The sequence below is a fragment of the Periophthalmus magnuspinnatus genome, chromosome 17, assembly GCF_009829125.3.
Source record: "Periophthalmus magnuspinnatus isolate fPerMag1 chromosome 17, fPerMag1.2.pri, whole genome shotgun sequence".
Taxonomy (NCBI): domain Eukaryota; kingdom Metazoa; phylum Chordata; class Actinopteri; order Gobiiformes; family Gobiidae; genus Periophthalmus; species Periophthalmus magnuspinnatus.
The window spans coordinates 5,152,356-5,172,837 of NC_047142.1; the positions used below are offsets into that span (position 1 = coordinate 5,152,356).

General features: G+C 40.5%; 4 protein-coding genes across 5 annotated transcripts; 3 read left to right on the forward strand and 1 right to left on the reverse strand.

Annotated features, from left to right (window-relative positions):
* Positions 1–269: 269 nt before the first annotated feature.
* Positions 270–1,678, forward strand: LOC129457038 (tyrosine-protein phosphatase non-receptor type 23-like). The gene is made up of 3 exons (XM_055228663.1): positions 270–373; positions 446–558; positions 617–1,678. Exons 1-3 carry the CDS (start codon positions 289–291, stop codon positions 1,661–1,663), a joined length of 1,245 nt encoding a protein of 414 aa, XP_055084638.1. The 5' UTR covers positions 270–288; the 3' UTR covers positions 1,664–1,678.
* A 1,062-nt stretch (positions 1,679–2,740) lies between these two features.
* On the forward strand, positions 2,741–8,754 carry LOC117385346 (schwannomin-interacting protein 1). 2 transcript variants are annotated; one of them, XM_055228664.1, is made up of 8 exons: positions 2,741–2,776; positions 2,865–3,136; positions 4,850–4,962; positions 6,758–6,875; positions 7,090–7,296; positions 7,548–7,671; positions 7,780–7,873; positions 7,974–8,337. In XM_055228664.1, the coding sequence occupies exons 1-8, from the start codon at positions 2,767–2,769 to the stop codon at positions 8,023–8,025; spliced, it is 990 nt and encodes a 329-aa protein (XP_055084639.1). In that variant the 5' UTR covers positions 2,741–2,766; the 3' UTR covers positions 8,026–8,337. The 2 variants fall into 2 exon arrangements, with proteins under 2 accessions (XP_055084639.1, XP_033838537.1); XM_033982646.2 differs by lacking the exons at positions 2,741–2,776; positions 2,865–3,136 and adding an exon at positions 3,826–3,960 and having other exon boundaries at positions 7,974–8,754.
* Positions 8,755–10,735: 1,981 nt separating this feature from the next.
* LOC117385511 (uncharacterized) lies at positions 10,736–16,997 on the forward strand. The gene is made up of 14 exons (XM_033982800.1): positions 10,736–10,754; positions 10,840–11,000; positions 11,144–11,230; positions 11,304–11,345; positions 11,428–11,550; positions 11,754–11,854; positions 13,249–13,555; positions 13,686–13,798; positions 13,875–13,978; positions 14,249–14,426; positions 14,503–14,620; positions 14,687–14,766; positions 14,827–14,934; positions 16,595–16,997. Exons 1-14 carry the CDS (start codon positions 10,736–10,738, stop codon positions 16,995–16,997), a joined length of 1,944 nt encoding a protein of 647 aa, XP_033838691.1.
* A 145-nt stretch (positions 16,998–17,142) lies between these two features.
* Positions 17,143–18,199, reverse strand: arl14 (ADP-ribosylation factor-like 14). Its single transcript, XM_033982513.2, has one exon. The coding sequence runs from the start codon at positions 17,977–17,979 to the stop codon at positions 17,377–17,379; it is 603 nt and encodes a 200-aa protein (XP_033838404.1). The 5' UTR covers positions 17,980–18,199; the 3' UTR covers positions 17,143–17,376.
* Between the last annotated feature and the right edge of the window lie 2,283 nt (positions 18,200–20,482).

Consider the following 20,482-nt stretch of genomic DNA (forward strand, 5'->3'; position numbering starts at 1 on the left):
TGACGCAAACGGAGGCCTCAGTCTTAAGAACAGAAAGACGTGATGGACGGAAAGAAGCGACTGCGAGTAGCTTTCGAGAAGGCATCATTATATTTGGAAAAGGCCCTAAAAATGCATCCTTGGACGATGATGACTCTTACCAAGCAGATTTTCCAGGTAAGACATGAAAGGTGGATTTGTCATTTTTGCTTTCTACTCAAAGCCTCTAAGCTTTTTTTTCTGGACCTTGCAGGATTCCCTGGAGGAAGAGTTTTCGATATGAACCCAAAAGAAGCCCTATGGAAGCGCATGTACCCTGCCCTGCGGTGTGGAGCGGACCAGATGAAATTCACAGCGACTGGCCCACCTGTCAAGTCTTTTGCACTGCACCAAAGTAGGCCTACTGGTTTAAAGACGCACAATTTCTTTGGTTGTGATGGTTTAACTGTGCAGTTGTCTGTTGTAGATCCTCCTGTACCTCTGTCCCACGTGCCTAAAACCTGTGGCTACAATGTGCAGAGAAATCAAGTTGGACTTTCAATGGATGTCCCCTATAGTGGCTGCTATGTTGCACAAGAGGTAAATGACTAGTTTATAAATTTTAAAACCACCCGATGACCTTTTTTTATCTTTTTAGGATGGATACTACAACTTATTCCTGCTCTGGCATGGAATCCCAGTGACCTTGAAGTGCCCCAAGCTTGAAGATGGGCCCCTACCTGTGACACCACCAGTGGTTTACCCTAATCCGTTTCCTGGAGGGGTTTGGCCACAGCCACATCCACACCCACAACCACATCCGCATCCGTACCCATGGTCCATGCATAAACCTCAGGATCCCATGCCTCCTAAAGTGCCACCTTTTTTCCCTTCTCCCCAGTTTTGGCCCTTGACTCAAAAACCAGCACAGTCTCCTGCCCCTCCAATGCAAGAGCCCAATCCCTGGCAGAATTCGATGACTCCTTGGTATCAAGGCCTGAACTTTACTCCTCCCTTTGCTCCTGGGTCTCAGCATGTAGCACCTTTCCATCCTCATCACTACCCTTGGTATTACTACTATTGGTATTATTACTATTTGTACTATTATCATAACCATCCTCATCACCACCAACATCCTCATCACCCTCATCATCCTCACCATCCTCACCATCACCACATTCATCCTCATCACCACCATCATCATGATTCAATGCTCCGAAGCCAAAACCAGGCCATTGCTACTCCACAAGACCCTGTCCCTGAGATGCCCCAAGTTATGCCCCCAAACTTCAATGACTTTCTGAAAATGTTTCACAAAGGCACTGCCACCCCAAATGTTCCTCAGAACCCAATGCCACCCCATTTAGGACCTCCCATGTTTCCCTGGACTGCTGACCAAACCAAGATGCCATATATGCCCCCTGACTTCAACCCTCACATGCATTCCCAACATGTCGGCCAAGCACCGGCACCTCCCCCCTTCGGTCAGCTTCCTTGGCCCGGCCATGTGAAGACTCCATGGTGGCCCCTAGGACGAGATACAGCTGCATCCAAGCCTTCCCAGACTGGCCAGGGGATGGTGTGGCCTCCACAGCCATCAAGCCCCCCCTCCCCAACGGTCAAGGCTCCTGGACAAATGCAGTTTCGTCCTCCTGTTGAGGTTTCTTCTCAGTTGCCGTTCATTTTCATGCAGAAGTCAAAATAAAAGTTTGAGAAATCTAATTTGTTCGCTGTGGTAATATTTCTGTATAAGGAGTCATTTGGAAAGTTTTGTTTCAGTCAGATTGGGTCAACACATAGTGACAAGGCAGGAAAGTTTATATATTGCGCTATTTCATACACAAAGTGATTTACAGGATAAGCAATGTTAAAATCAAATGCAAATCTTGACATTAAACGAGTGAAGAATAAAAACCTTTTCAGTAATTTGCACAGCTAAACAGATCTGTTCTGAGCTTGGATTTAAATGTGGTAAATTTTTGTTGACCAGACTTCACATGGTAGGCTTGCACACTTTGTCAAAGGTCAAGGACTTGATAAAGTGGTTGGATTTTTTTGGTCTATGCTGGAGGAAAAACAAATCCTTTCTAGACTATCAAACGAGGGCTCTTAAGGGAAAGGATGTGAGGTGCAGTGAAATGTAACATGTACTTGTGTAATTTCTCAAATGACTCAAACTTTACATTGATCTCCTTTAATGTGTCCTACTTTTTAACCATCACTAAAGTGGTTTTCTATGAACAAGTCTTTGCAAGTAACACAAAGATATATTTTTCAGTAATAGGTCAACTGCAGGCTAACAGACCACACCTGCTTTGACTTGGAGTTTTACCAGATTGGTAAAATGACCCTTGAACATGGAGAGTGAACTGTGTAATGGTTCTACAGAGGCCAATGCACACACACCCCATTCTGTCTGTTCCTTTACATCTTCTGCACAGTTCTCTTCCTCTGGGCGTCCCGTGATGACACACATACACAGCTCTTCACACTTCATTGCCTCTAAGCTGCACGTGACACAGACACTGCTATCCTTTGAAAAGGACCATTGTACAGCTGTGGTCTTCCTTCCCTGTCCATATAAAACATCTTCTATCATCACTGACTAGGTTAAAATTATGTAGGACACTGGAGATTAGAGACCTGAAACACAGCTGTGATTCTGGCCTCTGATTCTGTGATTCTGTTCCATCTACATCAGAGGTAAGCGTTCAGTATTTGCTTAACATGGGGGGTAAAATGATATCGTCATATAATCCATGTGCTTTTTGTTTATAGAGAAATTACGATGGAGAAGAATGGGACAACATGTCAATAGGTAATTTATGTAACAGTTATTTTTATTTTCTTTATCCCTATAGCAATTACTACAGCAATCTATATAACATTACTCACACCCACATTAGCAGTGGCAGTAGCTCCAACCCATCCACCCTGTGTCTTTATGGACGACTATGATGTGGACATGGAAGAGGAGGATGCATTGTTTGTGATGAAGGCTCCGCCACCCAAACCCTGGTGGATGGAGTATGAGGAGGACAGCAACACCCAGCAAAGGAGCGCCACGCGGGGGTGCATGGTCAACAGTCGTAGCTGGGCCGAGGAGCTCCAAGACATTATAGCACAGGCCCAAACCGAAGACTGTTGTGAAAGAAGAACGAGACTCTCCTCCATCTCTGTGAGTGATGGTCCCAAACCTTTGAAAACACAACACGTATTTGAATTTATATTTGTCATTGTGATGAGTCTATTTATATCCACATGGGGGATTGTGTTATGGCATTCACTGAAGCATAAAGGGTGAAAACATTATGCTTAATCAGCCCATAATATGCCACTGAATTCAAAACGGGGCATTTCTCAGTAGAAAGAAAGTGCTTTGAATAATTATGCGAACACAGAGCAGATATGTGATTACAATGCAACTTGCTTAAGGGCAATGAAATTATGTAGACCCCATTTTCAAACTGCACAGACCCTGGCATGTATCGAAGAAGCTGATGTTCATAAAGTCAGGCTTCCTAATGGTTTTGTTTTGCAGTATTGCAGTGTCATTTATCAAGCTATTTTAAGCCCAGCATTACCATCATCTTTCATCTTAACACTATTTGCCCTTGTTCCTGTTAAAAAAAAAAGAGCAGTCTGCCTGATATTGCCTATGCGCTGCTTTCATTTCAACAAGATCCACTTTGTATTTTTAATAATAGATAGATAGATAGATAGGTGAATGTATGTGAAAGACTGAAGAGGAGATGCATATCTAGTTGCAGCGTCATTTGTACGTCCACTCCGTCCCCCCACCGCTTGGGCTCTCCCTCCTCCTCCTCCTCTTCCTCCTTCTCCTCTCGCGGCCCCCTCCCTCCTTGATTCTCCTGCACGCAGCTGCAGTAACTGAGTGTGTCTCCTGGGTCTGAATTCACTGCAGCACACAGAAAAAGGCAGGACGGCTGTTTTCATACGATGTGCTAAAGGATGGTGCACCAGGAGAAACGCGTCTATCAGGTCTGTGGACACATAGATTTACTGATGTTACAGTGGAAAAGGATGAGGCACAGGAGGGTGAAGGAGAATTCTTTCAGGTATCTGTGATGGGTATCCATCATGGCCGTGCTGCTGTAGATAAAGATCAGCCATACAGAGGGAACAGTCATTTGGAGGTGTGGGTGTGCCTTGAGTGCTCACACATTTGTGGTCTCAATTGAATTCAACTTATTTAAGGATTCAACAAAAATCACTTTATGGTTTATGCTTGTAAAATAATAACATCTTTGGATGTACAGTATTGGCAAGGAGTGTATGGAATAGGACTTTGGTTCAGAAATCTTCAGAAATCTTTTTAATTTCATTAGACCAAGGTATTATGTGTGAATACTGACATATTTGAGAGCTTGTCACTAACATCCAAAGTTTTATATAGAGAATGCTAATGAAAAATGTTTCCTAAGAAAATACAAAATTGTGATTGGTACAACTGTCTTTTTAAAGCTGAAAATACAAGTGCATCGTGACATGGTGGTTCTTCTGACTGACGTGGTCGTCAGCGTAGGCTGCCAGAGTGATCTATATTAAGCCCAGTTTGCTGATTACTGCTGTACCTGACTGCGGTTTGTGTTATTTGTGAAATAAGTCTGTCATAAAGGCTATGTTCCACTCAAAGTCAGATCTAATGAAGAAATGTTGATGATCAAATCACTGTGACTTTTTGATCATTTATGTTCACAGCGTTCACCCTCCTCTTTACCAGCAGGTGCGTTGCTATTTTGGTAGACGTGGCCTAATTCTAACGACTGCATTTAATATCAATACACACTGCAGCAGAAACAAAAAGGTTGCAGAAAAAAAAGAACACAGAAGATGAATACTAACTAAAGTGATTTTTCTCTCTTGTCAGGCCCAGAGGAACGAGAGGGAGTCCATCAGGCAGAAACTTGCCCTTGGCAGTTTCTATGACGACGAGCCCGTCATCTACACCAGCAGCTGCAGCAAAAATGGACCGTCCTCCCGGTGAGTATTTTCTCTCTGGTCAGATAAACTAGGGAAACATCTAATCAGTTAAATGTATTGCTATTCATCCAGATGCAGTGCTAGTCAGCTGACAGCAGGTCAAGCTTTATAAAAACCCAAGAAAGAAAAAGTATAAAAATTGAATTCAAGTTTTGGATCTATATTTATATATTAATTAAATGTTATTATTAACCAAGTCCGTACACATGTACACATTTTTTTTCTGTTATGTTCGGATTGTTTCACTTTAAGTGGCAGTGGTTTATAGCTATAAAGCATATTCATTTATAAATAAAACAAAAACTTGATTCTCCACATGCGGAATTGCCATATTATAAACACCCGGCACAGCAAATGTGGTCAGAGACGACACTTGTTCCCATGATTCCATTTTTATATTCTGTGTACTTTCTGTACATATCAAGTCTCTACTGAGATTTGCTCTGTATGTGAGATTGATATTTCAGATTGTTGAGAATCAATGGCTTTCTTGTTTATTTGATTCCCTCGCCACGAACCTTTTACGGGACAGTTGCATTACATCAGAACTAAAATGGTTAACCAAAGCCACACTGCTCTGCTTTCTTTCCGAAAAGAGGGCATGCTTTTTCTCTTTGGACGATTGTCTATTTATTGACACTGTTACACTGGTGACTTGTTTGAGGAAGTGTCTGCGCCTGTGGTCATACACAGCTGAAACTGGAAGTGCACCCTTATATGTCAGTGTTTAGAGTCATACTTACACACTGCTGTTATATGACCCTCTAAAGGTAAAGGTGGACACATCATAGGTTTAGAACTGGGTGTTGTGGAAAATCCCTCTGTTGTGTAGGGTGAACGCTGCAACAATAACTAAATCTAATTCATTATGATTATCTGAGGTAGTACTGAGATACATATAGTCAGGTCCATGAGTAACATTCTAATGAAATTGTTCTTCTCTGAGCAGATATCAGACAAATACTCTACTTGAGCACTCTTACTCGGGTAAAGGTTTTGGGTGCTCCTCTCATAAGTAAATTTACAAGCGACAAATTCTCTATGTTGACAGTATAAAATGATTTAAACATTTGTGTTTTTTGCACTGCTACAGGTATGATTTTTTTTTTCTATTCTTTGAAAAGACCAAATTTTTAAATTATTATTATTATTATTATTATTATTATTATTATTATTATTATTATTATTATTATTATTATTATTATTATTATTATATCATGTTTGCCCTTCCAACGTCAAATTATAAAAAATATATATTACTCTTAAAACTATATATTTTTACTTGAGTAGTTTCCAAATGATTTACTCTCTAAGCCATTATTTTGAACTTCTAATAGTAATATTATTTTGAAGTACACTACTTTTTCCAGTAACATTTTGGCTACTCTACCCACCTTTGAGTATTATTTTTTTTGGTAACATAGTAATAGGTAGAATTGGGAATCTTTAACTAATTATTATTATGTCAGTTTGCATCTGCCCAAGTATGACATTACCTAATTACCTACCATTACCTAATACTACTAATAGTGAGGTCACTTTGTGTGATGGTTAGGGTTGTGGTTTAGAGACCTGCTTTATTTTTACCTCACCTGAAATGATTCTACAATCCTGAAATTATTTAACACATTAACACGATACCTCATCCTAGACATTTTGCACCATGCACACTAGCTGGATTTCCAGTTACAGTCTCTGGTCCAACATGCCGTGTCTCTCACACATCTCAGACTGTCATAGAACTGTCTTTCTGTACATTAGTAAAACACAAGCTTGTATTGTTTTCTTTCATCAGTCGGCAAAGTGCTGTGAATCTGCAGGTGTGCTTTGTCAATGACAGCAGCAGTGACAAGGACAGCGATGCAGAGGACAGTAGGACAGAGACCAGCCTGGACACTCCTCTGTCACCTGTGGTACAGTACCTCTATCAGTTTGCAATTTTTTAACAAAACTTCTCAGTAACTTTTTTGTATTGCATTCAATACATTTATATTGCACATTTTATATTACAACTACATCTCTGTTATGTTTCAATAGTAGATAGAGTAAAGAGCTTTTTTCTCTCACTATAGTCCCTGATTAGTGTTCCTTTATCGAGTTTTGATGAATGTGCATCTTGCTGTTCAGAGCAAGCAGAGCTCCTCTTTGTCAGACCGGGACACAGCGGAGGAGGATTCAGACCCTTTAGATGACTGTGGGGGCTTCTGGAGGGTGCAGAGGAGGCTCCAGGAGGAGGCTCGCGTGGCTCTGGCCCTGGCACGGCCCATGGCTCGAATGCAGGTGGAAGTGGAAAGGCAGATCCAGCTTCATCGGAGGTCACCTGTGGCTGACCTGGTGAGCCACACAAACTGTTACTACATTATATGTGGATGTATGAATCAGCTTTCAGAAGACCCAATATCCCGTGGTTTTACAGGGGAGAAAATTACTCATTTATAGTATATTACCTTGATAAGCTGTTCTGAATAAAAGGTCAGTTTTTGCCAGTAAGTGGTCAAGAACAGCCCCAAGTCATCATTCAAAAGCAGCATGGACATATGTCTGAGCAGGTTTGAGTAGGTTTTTGCTTTTGTGTTTGTATTTAGCTTCCTAATCTTCCTCACATCAGTGAGGGCCTAATGAAGAGGACGCTTCGGAGAGGGGACATGAGGGACATGAATCTTGGACAACTGCAAGTCATCACTAATGACTTACACTCCCAGGTTCAGAGTGAGTGCAAGCACAAATGCATATTATCTCAGACAGTTTGAATCAATGAATGGATCCACTTGAACACAAGCTAAAACACTGAACACATTCTACTATGTGGCACAATAGGTCTAAATGAGGAGCTGGTGCAGCTGCTGCTCTTGAGGGATGAGCTTCATGTTGAACAGGATGCTATGCTCGTCGACATTGAAGACCTTACCCGGTGAGCTCAATACTAACTTCTGTCTGAACTTGCAACAATATTGTTTTGTTTTGTCTTGTCTTTTACAGAATATATGTTTTGTTTTTTTTTCTTTTGACAGGCATGCTCATACTCATTACCGACACCAAGCAGAGAAAGCTATGTCAAAATAAAAGCCCTGCTCCTGTGTTCTGCACGCCACCAACATACAACATGGTCCAACATGTTACTAATGACTCCATCTGTACTGACTGTCCTTAGAACATTAAGTGCATCATCCCTTTGGATAACACACTACTGCATTACTGGATAATGTTGGAGAAAGGGTAGAGCTGTGTGCATTGTGCAGAAAAGATTTTCACTTCTTTTCATAGCATGAACAAACAATATGTGACTAGGCCAGATAAATAACCCCAACTTCAGTTAAAATGAATTTCACAAATATGGTCTTTATTTGAACTTCTACAACTATTGTTGCCAAGCAAGTGAATGATTCATACATAAAACATGAAATATATTGAGTATATACAGTATATTGACATGGCTACACAGTATCATATTTACATACAGTATATGTAGTTATCAGCTTCACTTTGTTGCTCTAATACGGCAGCAGCTTTATCAATGACAGTTGGATGATGGCACAGGACGGCTTCACCTCAAATGTTAAAATGTTTTGAGAATTGTACTAATGTATTAAGATGTTTCATTTGCCAAATGTGCTCCACATTTTATGGTTCCATTTAGAGGGATAGTTAATGCAAAAGTGGAGACAACTTTACATACAAAATATGCAATGCGTTTTGCTCAAGTTTACTAATGAGATGTGTTTATGTAAACAACATAAAAAGAGATATTTATTTGTCAATACATATTTATGGACACCGTGTGTAACTGTAAAACAGACTTTATTTAAGATGAAGGATACGCCTTGTTTAGCTAGGTTTCCACTCTCGCTTTTTACCACAGATGTCTTTATATGCTTTGTCAGTGGTTGTAAAAATAAAGTGTGTGAACATAATATGCAGTGTGTAATGTGTGAGTAATAAATGGGACAAATTTCTCCTTGTGCCAAAAAAAAGTTTCCCAACTGCTAACACTGTCACACTTAAGCTAACACTTGATTGGTGACGAACTAAGAGAACTTCCCACGCGATACACACTCGATACCTCTATGTAATAACATGTTACATCATGTACTTGTACTTTAAGATACTTTCACAAAATGAGCTCAGTGATGTTCTATACTTTACATACACTCAACATTTGGTGTTTAAAATTATATTTGACCCTTATGGGCCTTTGAAATATATATATATATATATATATATATATATATATATATATATATATATATATATATATATATATATATATATATATATATATATATACACATACACACACACACACACATATACATATTTAGATATAAATATGATAAATACAGCACCCTAAGCCAACACTGGCACTCTATAATGTAGAAAGCAAGCAGTAAAAATCCTTTTTTTATTTTATCATAACCATGCTTTTAAAAACGTTCTCCTGAATAGTAAACAAGGAACAATTACAAATCTTACAGAAATTTTTATTTAAACAATGTGTGTCTGACGTAGGCTGATCTTTAGTGGTAGGATGTGAGACAGAAGACAGCAGCACTCACATGGTTTACCAAAGCACAAGTGCGTTGTGCCTTGGAGGTTTGAGGAGCAGTGTCTCCTCCAGAAGCAGAACATGGTGTGTTGGTCTCAGGCAGCTTTTATACTGTCCCACTAACTGGATAAAACAAATGTTACTTAAGAGAGGTTTGTAAAATTAACATTAACTTTAAAAACTCTAAAACCTCCACAAACCCAAATAAACTCATAAACCAGATTAACTTTATACATATATACACATAAACCCTAAAACAAAACACCAAATATAGTTAAAACCCATAAACCCTTTAAAAATGCCCGACATGCCTCCCTCACACATTCCCCACCCTGGTCCTGTCCCAGAACCTTTTTAAGGGAACTCCATCAGGCACCCCTTTGACCTGGACACAAGGGCACTGGAGGTTAAACATTCTTAAAGCACTATTCACTAAAAACACTACAAATTACACCACACACACACACCCACACACACACACTTAAAAACATCCTTAAACAAGTGCACATATCCAATTGAATTAATTATTAGCTATTAAGTAGGACACACAGCTTCAATTAAAGTGCCAATGTGCCTCTGTATCTAAAATTGTGTGAAAATACAGACAAGTTAAATAAATAAACATGTTAAATTCCTTTGTGTTCAATTGTCTTATTTGTTAAAGTGCAAATAATGTTCAAAGTGCTGTGTGTTATTAAAGTGTAAGTGTAATAGTGCACATAGTGAAGAGTGTAAGGTGCTGAGTGGGTTACTCTTGTAACAAATGGGCAGTTTGTTATAAAGTGCCACAATTACTGGTACCTCAGTTTGATTCAGATTTTACATAAGGAAAAAAAAAGTGTTTTGATTTTAATTGTATGGAGTACATTGAATATAATCAGATACAAGGGATAATTATTCAAAAACATACCGCAAACCTTTATTATTCAAAAACATACCGCAAACTTTTATTATTCAAAAACATACCGCAAACTTTTCCCCAAAATGACTTACTGACCATAACATAAAGGTCTCGACCCCTTGATCTCAGTCCCCTATCAGCAGAGACCTAAATCCACTTTCAACAAAACATTACTCAGAAAAGGAAATGACATAAAGTTGACCGTGCACTTTCAACCTACGGTTAGGTGTCACTTAACTGCATGGAAGGGAATTCCCTGCCTCCTCTCAATAAAACACCTAAGGATAGCAAGTTTGTTCAGTCACAATCTCACATCTGTTGGAGTCAAGATGCTGCCTGTCACGCTATGTAAGTACAGGCAACTTTAACCAACTCTTTATTCTGCTTATACTAATAATGACCACTGTATCATTTTGTGTTTATTGTGCTTTAGACCCTGCATCGATGCTTGTACTGTTGTCTATATGGCATGGAGGTTTTGCATTGCCAGTGAAAACTACAGAACCAGTGACAAATACATGTGTCCTCTACGCACGGGCACTTTTGGATAACATCAAGGACGCCCTCACCCAGGACGATGAGCATCTACATAAGGTTGGGTATCTTCTCTCTGTGCAGTATATACAGTGTATAACAAACAGGCTTATCTGACTAATTAGGCCTGTACATATGAGTACGACTTGCATATCATAGCCTACATGATTATCAGTAATAATGTATTCATATTTATTTGACAGAAAAACTTGTTTAAAGGATTCAACTGCACACAACAAAGTGTAGACCTCAACACAGAGACTGACACAGTATATGCCTGTGCGCCTCATGTAAGAAGTCTCTGTTCTAAAATCTTTTCTCATCATAAAACTTGCCTGTAACACTGTGTTGTGTGTCACACAGGGAACAAGCTGCTCTGGAGTGACAAAATCAGACTTTAATCAGGTAAATTAAATGAAACTACGCTCACGAAGAGAGATTCATGTCATGTTGATATTGTGGTTTTAATAATGTTCTCTGACCCCAGGACATGTGTATGAACAACATTGAGAAAGACCTGCATCATTATTACAAAGTCCTGTCTGCCCATCCTGACCCGGACATGTTCCTCAGAAGTACTGTCCTCGTCAGGCTCAGGGAGCTCATGATGGTAGCTCATGCCTTTTCACTATTTATATTATTATTATAATTTTATTGTTGCTCTACCAGTGAAGAGTTCAAACCTTGTACATGTTTTTGACAGAGTTGCTTTTCAAGGACTCTACCTGGAGACCTTAATAAGGTAATAATGACTAAAACATACTTTGAATAACTCACTGCACAGTTAATAATGTTGATGGTTGTCTTTTATAGATGCCCTCTGAGAGTTCAAGCAGCTACGACGACAGACTGAATCTGTGTAAAAAACTGAAGGGCTTCCATATCCGCACCATCACAATCAACCGAGCTCTGGAGTACATCCACTCTGGGGATCACAACAAATAACTACGTGAGAGTTAAACAGTAACATCTGTGATGTGCTCATCTACTTATGTAGTAGACTTATTTATGAACAACATTATTGTTGTATTTAATTTATTTATTTAAACTATTTATTGTTTATTTACTACCCTTATTTAAATCAAATAAAAGAGAGAAAAATATACATTTGTCTTAATTTTTTGTAAGACCTACAAAGGGTCTGCTGAAAGTGTGTGTAGATTTTATGGCTTGATTATTTTGTGGTGAGAAACAAAAACAAAAAGATGTTTTGCCACTACATTGATGAATGAAGGTGTCTTTTTATGGAAACTCCTCACTGAAAACAAAAGATTGTGTCACACCCAGGTCCGATCAACTCGTATCAACTATTAAGCTCTTAAGGTTATTCATAGAGGCATCAACTCTGAAAAAAACCTAATCAAATAAAAACAATTAAGAATATAACAATATGAATTTCATTAATAGTCGCAGCTGAGTAATATTTTTATGAACCAAATGAAAGAGTTTATACTTTCATGTTATGTCTGACTGAGATAGCTGGCTCACATAGGCTGAGATGTGGTTGAGAGAGTGGTGAAGAGGGGAAAAAAGAGCTATGACACGCTCACCACATAGGGACCAGATTTTGGGCAAATAAAAGCACTAAAAACTAAAGTGTATAATGATGTAACCTAAAGTGTAATGACGTAACCTAGACACACACAACAAAGGTCATTAAAACCTAAGTGACATAACTGAAGAGGATATACCTCTGTCACCTCTGGTTAGTCAGGCCCTTTAGTGTCAGGCACATGAAAATCATGATGTTTCATTTCACAGCAGAGTGGGTCTTTTTCTCTTTATATTAATGAAGGCTGTAGCTGAAGAGCTGCTGTAGATCCTCTGTGTACACCATGTGATAGTCTGGGTTTCAGACTAGTTCTCTTGATGTGTACTCTGCAGAAGTGAAGTATGGAGAAGCGGGTATTGTTTGGCCTTTGGCCAAGAAAACTCTGCTGCTGCTGCTGCTGCTGTTCTGGCGCCCTCTAGAGGATTTTATGATTGGTGTAGTTTCACCAACTGTGTCCTTCTGCAGAGCTATGATCTAATTAGGTCAAAACCACGTTATAGGAAACATCACTGTTAGCACTAAGATACACCGAAGACCAACGCGCAGTTTATTCAGTCCGGTCAGGAGAGTTTATCTGAGAATAACAGTTTAGACCTGGACTGTCCATGTAGCGCATGCGCAGAGAGAGTTTCTCATCAAGGTCCGCGGAGAACACCTGTGGAAACAAACAGCTCCAAGGACTAACCTAAACATGTTGAAAACTTTTACCTGGTTCATAAACATTGTAGTTTTACTTACACTGACAAAATGCCAGAGGTACAACCATGGAGCAGATCAGCCTCATGTGAAAAAATGGGAAAACGACGTTCACGATCCTTTCCACACCTCAAAGCTCCAGAGCGGAGGCTCTCCCCGGGCTGTGGTCGTGAGGTGCCACCCTGACTCTCTGGAGGTCATCATTCAGGCGGACATGTTCAACACTGGCCTGGTGGTGGAGGCCAGTCACTTACGCCTGGGTTTGGAGGAACAAATGAATCCAAATGTCTGTAAAGCTGCGCCCTCAGGACCGAGCGAATTCACTATCCGGGCCCATCTCATGGACTGTGGCACTGTGAAACACCCAGTAAGCGCTACATTGTGTAGTATTATCTTTATTTTATGTATTGGTTTGAGATTAGGTCTAATGATCAGATTTCTAAATCTTACACAATTTATAACAGCAGTAATTTACGAAAAAGTCCATTGTTTTCTAGCCATCAGAAAAGATTGTCTACTCTAATGTGCTGGTCTATGCCCCTAAACCTTCACCAGAGGGTTTACTGAGACTGGAAGAAGCAACCATTCCAATTGAATGTCATTATAACAAGTTAAGTTCAGTGTGGTTATAGTAGCTACAGTGAGCCATGTTAAACTGACAGACCTTTTTTACTCTTTTTGTCCAGGTTTCATTCTGTAAATTCCCTCTCCGTGTTTCCCACATGGACCCCTTTTGTTTTACGGACCACAATTGAGAGTCAGATGGATTTCAGTCTGAGGTTGATGACTGGTAGGCTACTGACTGCATTCTTCATATTAGAAATGTCTGACTTTTCATTATTATTGGAGTGCTATAGTCACCAAAGATGTGACTGAAAGTGTATTTTACGTAGTCCCTTGGTCATTATTACAAAAGCAATCAAATACATAAGATTCTAAGTATCTGTGGGACTATCCTGGTTACATAAAGAATAAATGAAACCCTTGCAGCCAAAACATGTTAATGAAAAACTGCTCTTGAATTTTCAAACAACAATATCATCCGTTGACATTGTTGTAGGAGACTGGCAGTTTGAGAGAGACTCGCATGCGTATTATGTGGGTGATCCAATTTATTTTGAAGCATCATCCATCTCGGGAAACCACAAGCCTCTTCGTGTGTTTGTCGATCATTGTGTAGCTACAGTGACTCCTGATGCAGAAGCGGCATTACGATATGACTTAATTGATCATCACGGGTGAGCCTCTTGGAAATGTCCAGGCCATTTTGTTGTTCTTGCGTTACACTGCATGTTGTTGTGTACTTCCTTTTAGATGCTTTGTTGATGCGTATCTAACAAACTCAACTGCACGATTTCTGTCAAGAGCGGAGGATAACCGGATTCAGTTCCAACTAGATGCGTTTAAGTTCTACCAAGAAAACACTAAACAGGTGGATTTCACATTATATTTTATCATGCATTTGTTGTACTAATTCATTTTTTGATTTAATTTTCAGATTTATATCACCTGTCACCTAACTGCTGTTCCAACTTCGGTTAAATCAAAACACAAGGCCTGCTCTCTCATTGCCAACAGGTACTTTCACTGCTCAAAGTACAATTCTTTCCCTCCGTTACAGTATATGTCTGTTTTTAGGTGGCGTTCCGCAGACGGGAATGACGAGGATTGCAGAACTTGTGGTGTTCCGTATCCGATTAAAGAAACGTCCACGACCGCATCACCCACCGTCGTTTCACCAAGACGGCCGGCCCAGAGCATGCTTAAATCAAAACCGGCCAAATACATATGGGTCCGCCCACAAACTCATCAAAATGTACATCCAAAACCGCCATCATCTACTGCAGTAACTAAGGAAGCGGAAAAAATAAACGGTAAGTTAAACAATGAATGGTTTTCTATTATTATAAACATGTATGTAATAGTTGAATTGGGCAAGTTTGCATTCCTCTATTTTAGTGGTCAGAATTTGAGTATCAAACATGGAGACATAAGGATTAACCGAGTCCAGTAATGCAGCAAACTTCTGATCATTCTGTGTTGCAATGTTTTTAGGGACTGTCAGGCTTGGACCCCTCATAATCCTCCCCTCTTCAAAAGACCATCAATGTTCATCAGACAAAAAGCCAAAGGAGCGATGACATCAAAATGACGTCTTGAAGCAAGTTTTCAATCAACTTCCTGGGTTTTAATTCACTATTCTTTTACATTTGGTTCATTTTTAATTTTTTGTTTTTCCCACACACCATTTAACAGGATTTTTGCATGATGCCGTTATGGGGTGATACTTGATCTTTACAGTTAGTTTCCTGTAATCCTTTGGGTGAAGCAAATGGCTTTGGCAATCGGTTTAATTTGCAGTGGTTTTAAGCACTCAAACTTCTCTAGATCTGTGCTATTGTGCTGTTGCATCATCTCCTCGCCATTGTAAATAACATTTAACATGATAACTACTGTTTTGAAGAGAGAAAAGCACAGACGCTTTTAGACAGCACTTTCGTCCATTACAACCCACAATCTACTCATTTGCAGTTATTGATTAGACGCTGTGTTAGGCTACATCATAAAAAGAATATTTCAGACATGCAGTATTTTCTTATGCTATGGGAATATGTTTCTTCAGGCTGTGTAAGATTTGTATAATTCCAAAACACAAATATCAGGCACTTGGTTTGTCAGTATTAAAAAAGAAAGTGAATTCTCATGTTTCATTTCTAAGCCACTCACTCCTGGTCTGTTTGGTGTAATCATCCTAAATGGACAGCACAGCCTTTTAAAAAGCGCTTTGGCTTTAGTTGACCCTACATTATAGACAGGGCTATATTCAGATTGCTAATGGGAAGTGCATGAGACAGCGCCCTGACTTGGACTTCCTGGGCGTGTGAGTGGCGCTGTCCATGGTCCTGAAACGTCCCCCCCTATGACGTTTGGAAGACTGTTTGGTCTCAATCCGACTCCCACAATGAATCACAGCTTATCCTGGCTTTCCAACAGGACTGGTCGATGACTTGGGCGCCTGTTTACTTTCATGGCATTTACATAAGCACGCATGTTGGACTCATTGTGTGGACTGACGCCATCAAAACCTCTGCCAAGTGCATAATGTATGAGAGACGCTGGTCCACTCAGAGCCCGTGACAGCTACTTTATTTGCATATTGTGTGAACTAGTAAGAGTTGTTTTGGGGGTTTTTTTTGGTGCTACTTTTTATCCTCCTGATGGTCTGAGGTTGCGCATACTCCCTCCAATGATTTTGTGATGTCTACTGCCTGACTCTGAGCACCTCCTTTTTTTAACACACCTGGATTTATCGCGTTTTGAGGATCATGTTTTCTTCCAAAAGCCTAAATATCGCGGTGTTGACTCTCATTTGTTTTGCGCGTAAACTGGTTCTGGCAATACGCAGATGTGGACTGAACATTTGCCGTGACGACCAAGTGTGCTGCGTGCGTGGGAATGACACCACCATAGTGACCTGTTGCAAGGAGCTCGTGGACAACACTTACTACAGCATCGCGATGGTCACACGGAAACTTTCTGGGGTTCTCATCATGTTACTGCTGTTTGCGTTTGGGTATTTCGTGCAGAGGATGCTGTGCTCCAGGTCCAGGCAACTCTCAGCCCCTTATAACGGTCCCCCCACGGCCGCAGTCTCCCAGGAGATGCTCATGGAGAGTTATACGCCCGACAGTTTGCGGAGTCCAGCCTTGAGCGCCCCTTTACCCTCATATGAGGATCTTAAACGGCTCCCAACTTATGAAGAGACTATACGTGAGTCCCGCGCGCAACAAGGGACACTACACTCTTAAAATGTATAAATAAAGCAGCTTAATCGCTTGTAAGGCTCATTGTAGGTTGAAAAGTATATTTTAAGAAACTTTACTGTGAAATAAAGATACATAGACCCTTGTTAAATAATTAAAAACAGCAAACATTTATTGCATATACGTTTAAGTTAATCGATCAACTCTTAAATAATATATGCACGTTCTTTCCTCTCTCATTCCAGTCAGCTTGCCTTCTTCTTTTTGCATCAGTGCATCATTAAGGGTTACATTTCTCACATGTGTTTATTTAAGACATCCAAACATGAACTACAAATTAAGTAAAGCTGTGTGCGTAATGTTGAGCGTCTGTGCCAAAACGCGTCATGGTTTGGAAGAATGTGCCGTCACTCAAAGTCAAAGTCTACAATCTACTCCCACTTCTGATGGATTTCACCGTTTCCTTGATGTTGCTCTTGACTCCAGTGACGTGTGAGGGTTTAATCATGCTGACCACCCGCGTGAAAGCCTCCTCGACCCCGAAGCCCGTGGACCCAGAGCACGGCTGAACGAACCAGTCCCGGTCCGGGCACAACTTGCTTATGGTGAGGTTGCTCTTTATCTCCGAGGCGGTCATCGAGTCGTCTATGTCCTGTTTGTTGGCCAGCACGATCAGAGGACGTCCGCGCAGCTGGTCACTGCTCAGGGTCTTTTCAATCTCACGTTTCGCCTCCTTAAAGCGTCGTCGGTCCGAACTGTCCACCACAAACACGATGGCCGCGGTGTCCTGGTGGTAGCTGTTCCAGTGCTGTCTCATTGCGCCCTGTCCGCCCACGTCCCACATGGTAACGGTGATATTCTTGTTGTTTTTTCTCGCGTCCATCGTTTCCACGTTAAAACCCACGGTCGGACTGGTCTTTACGCAGATGTTATGTTTGAGTTTGTAGAGCAGGGTGGTTTTTCCAGCATTGTCCAGACCCAAAAGCAAGACACGGGCCTCTGGTAATTTGGACCCTTTTTGGCCCATGTCTCAGGATTACGAAATGTTCAAGCTCAAGGCTAAAACTTCTCCTCTTCCTCCTCTGTGTGTGTTTGCGCACTGCGTTTGCCTTCTTTTAATAGATGATGTATTAGTCCCATAGCTTCCGAGTGATCCAACTGATAAAGAGCCACACCAGAGGCCAAAGTTTGCATCACTGATCAACTTTTGCATTAACACGCTTTACATGGAGCTGTTTGAGTCCATGTCCAGCTTATGGCTCATGGCGGGATCATGTTCCATGTAAATGAGACTTTATTTTCCAAATTGCTCTCAGGCACAATTGTTCCAAAACAACTGCAAATAATATTATATACATTATGGCTAATGCAAGTCAATAGTGTTTAACTGCCTAAATTCAATAAATAAATACATAAATAAAATGGCAGGCACCCCTTATTGTAATTTTAAAAGCAATGTTATGTATAATTTCTAACGTAGTCTAGTTAATAAAAGCAGTTTGTTCTTACCCATTTATTTCAGTTCATTTGCACTTTTTTCTGATTTTGCTTTAAAAAATCTGACTATAGTAACAGCATCGGGCTTGGTTGTCAACATGGCAAATAACCAAATATTACATAATCTGCATAGTTTTTTTTTAACAATGAAAACTCGTTCTCAATAAACATGAACAAGTGACCTAAAGTTTAATATTTGCACATTTCGTACAATGTCATTCAGTACAAACGAGTTGTTCAATTGCCTCTAGTGTTGTAATCACAGACTCAGATGATGCTGTTGAGTCAGAGAGCCTCGTCTATTTAGAGAGCAGAGTCTGGCAGGTTTTCAAGCACCTCCATCCCACTGCTGTCTTATTTAAAGGCATAATAAAAATAATATTCCTGACTTTGTAATAAAATAACAGGAATTAAAATAAATAAATAAAAATGTTTACAAAAAGGAAGAGGGATCGAAATCAATGTCAGTGAATCACTTCCAACTGACCCTTTCTAGTCCTGCACTGGTTGTCTTAAACAGACTTAAACAAGAAATCCCAGTGATCATCCAGAACAACTTTCTTTTATCCCGGTTCCACCGCGCGCCGCGGTGCGTAGTCACCACGGACTGATCCATCCGCTGCGTCATATGCGCTCACATACTGCGCCACGCACTGGCACACGTCACACACGATCGATATTCATCAAAGAGAAAGTTACGGATGTTCAGGATCTGGTCCATCGCTCTTTGGACTTGACCCACACGCCCCCGGTTGGATTGTCCATCACGTACTCCAGCCCGTCAGGCTCACTCCGGTACTGGGACCAGCAGTTCTCCGGGCTCTGGGCCCAAGCAGAGAAAATAGGACTTCCAGATCTGCAATCCACCCTTTTCTGGATTCTAACAGAAATGGGACTTGATGATCGGTCCATTCTGCCTGGGGACCCGGTACCAACGCGCTGAAACACAACCCTCGCCTCCATGGAGGATTTGGAGCCCTGCTGACCCATGATGAACTGTACAATTCTTTATACTCAAAAGCTGTCGATGGACTTGTTCTGCGGACAATCCGTAATGTCTGAGCTTGTCCCTGTCCAGTCCTGACTTATAATGCGCCGAGGTCAAGGGGATGGTTGTAATGATTTCCCATAAAGCAACGCGGTGACGTACCAAACTTAATGCAAGGGTGAAACTTGTAGTTGCTTCTTGGCATGTGGAGCAGCGCTATTTTGAGTGCGCCCACCTGGTTTAGACCGTCACCAAACGTTGAGTGAGATCCAAATTTAGCCTAAAGAGCCTTGGTGTTATTTACGTCAATGTCCCGCAACAAATCAGGCGCCACTTGGGCATTTTTAAACCTCTGCATTCTTGTGGTTGTTGATCTACACTTGATGGACACTTATGGATGTCTCTTGGAGGCTGATGACAAGTGCGCACGTTCCCGGAGGTGTTAAAATGTGGAGTGTACAGGAAATGCATTAGTCAGTGCTGTTATTATTTCCAATCATGAGGATGTAGGAATAGAGGCACTGACCATCAGCAAAAACTATGGGAGTGATTTGTCCTCACGTGGCTCATATAACCTGTTCTATTATAATACACTCACGCTGCTTCATTCCATTGCAGAGGACATCATTTTAATCTTCTTTAATAAGGTTTAATAATGCATAAGAAGTAAAGAGGCATGATCATTTCACAAGTGTCCATTTTATTTATTCAGATCAAGTAAAATATAACAAAAACACCTTGACAGACATATCCACAAACTCAACAATAAATAAGGCATTAGGCAAACTGTTAAATAAAAGGCTTATTCTAAACAAATTCCATAGAACACGGTATTTAACATGAATGACAAAACAGTGTAAATCAAGTCAAATCTTTCATAACAGATCATTGCTTTTACTGTATTGCTTCATATTCGCGCCACAGGAAACAAACGTTCAGTTCAGTGCCATATTAGTTCATGATAGTTGTGTATTCAAATATGAAATACTACTGTAGCTATTTGATGGAGTGCTGCACATGCCTGGAACACATTTAAAAAAATGCT

Coding starts and splice junctions, on each gene's coding strand:
- LOC117385346 (XM_055228664.1), top strand. Junction 3,137..4,849: donor CGAGACTCTCCTCCATCTCT/GTGAGTGATGGT, acceptor CTCTCTTGTCAG/GCCCAGAGGAACGAGAGGGA. Junction 7,874..7,973: donor GACATTGAAGACCTTACCCG/GTGAGCTCAATA, acceptor TTCTTTTGACAG/GCATGCTCATACTCATTACC.
- LOC117385511 (XM_033982800.1), top strand. Junction 11,001..11,143: donor ACGATGAGCATCTACATAAG/GTTGGGTATCTT, acceptor TTTATTTGACAG/AAAAACTTGTTTAAAGGATT. Junction 11,551..11,753: donor GGCTCAGGGAGCTCATGATG/GTAGCTCATGCC, acceptor TGTCTTTTATAG/ATGCCCTCTGAGAGTTCAAG.
- arl14 (XM_033982513.2), bottom strand. CDS start 17,979: ATGGGCCAAAAAGGGTCCAAATTACCAGAGGCCCGTGTCTTGCTTTTG.
- LOC129457038 (XM_055228663.1), top strand. CDS start 289: ATGTACCCTGCCCTGCGGTGTGGAGCGGACCAGATGAAATTCACAGCG. Junction 374..445: donor GTCTTTTGCACTGCACCAAA/GTAGGCCTACTG, acceptor TGTCTGTTGTAG/ATCCTCCTGTACCTCTGTCC. Junction 559..616: donor GCTGCTATGTTGCACAAGAG/GTAAATGACTAG, acceptor TTATCTTTTTAG/GATGGATACTACAACTTATT.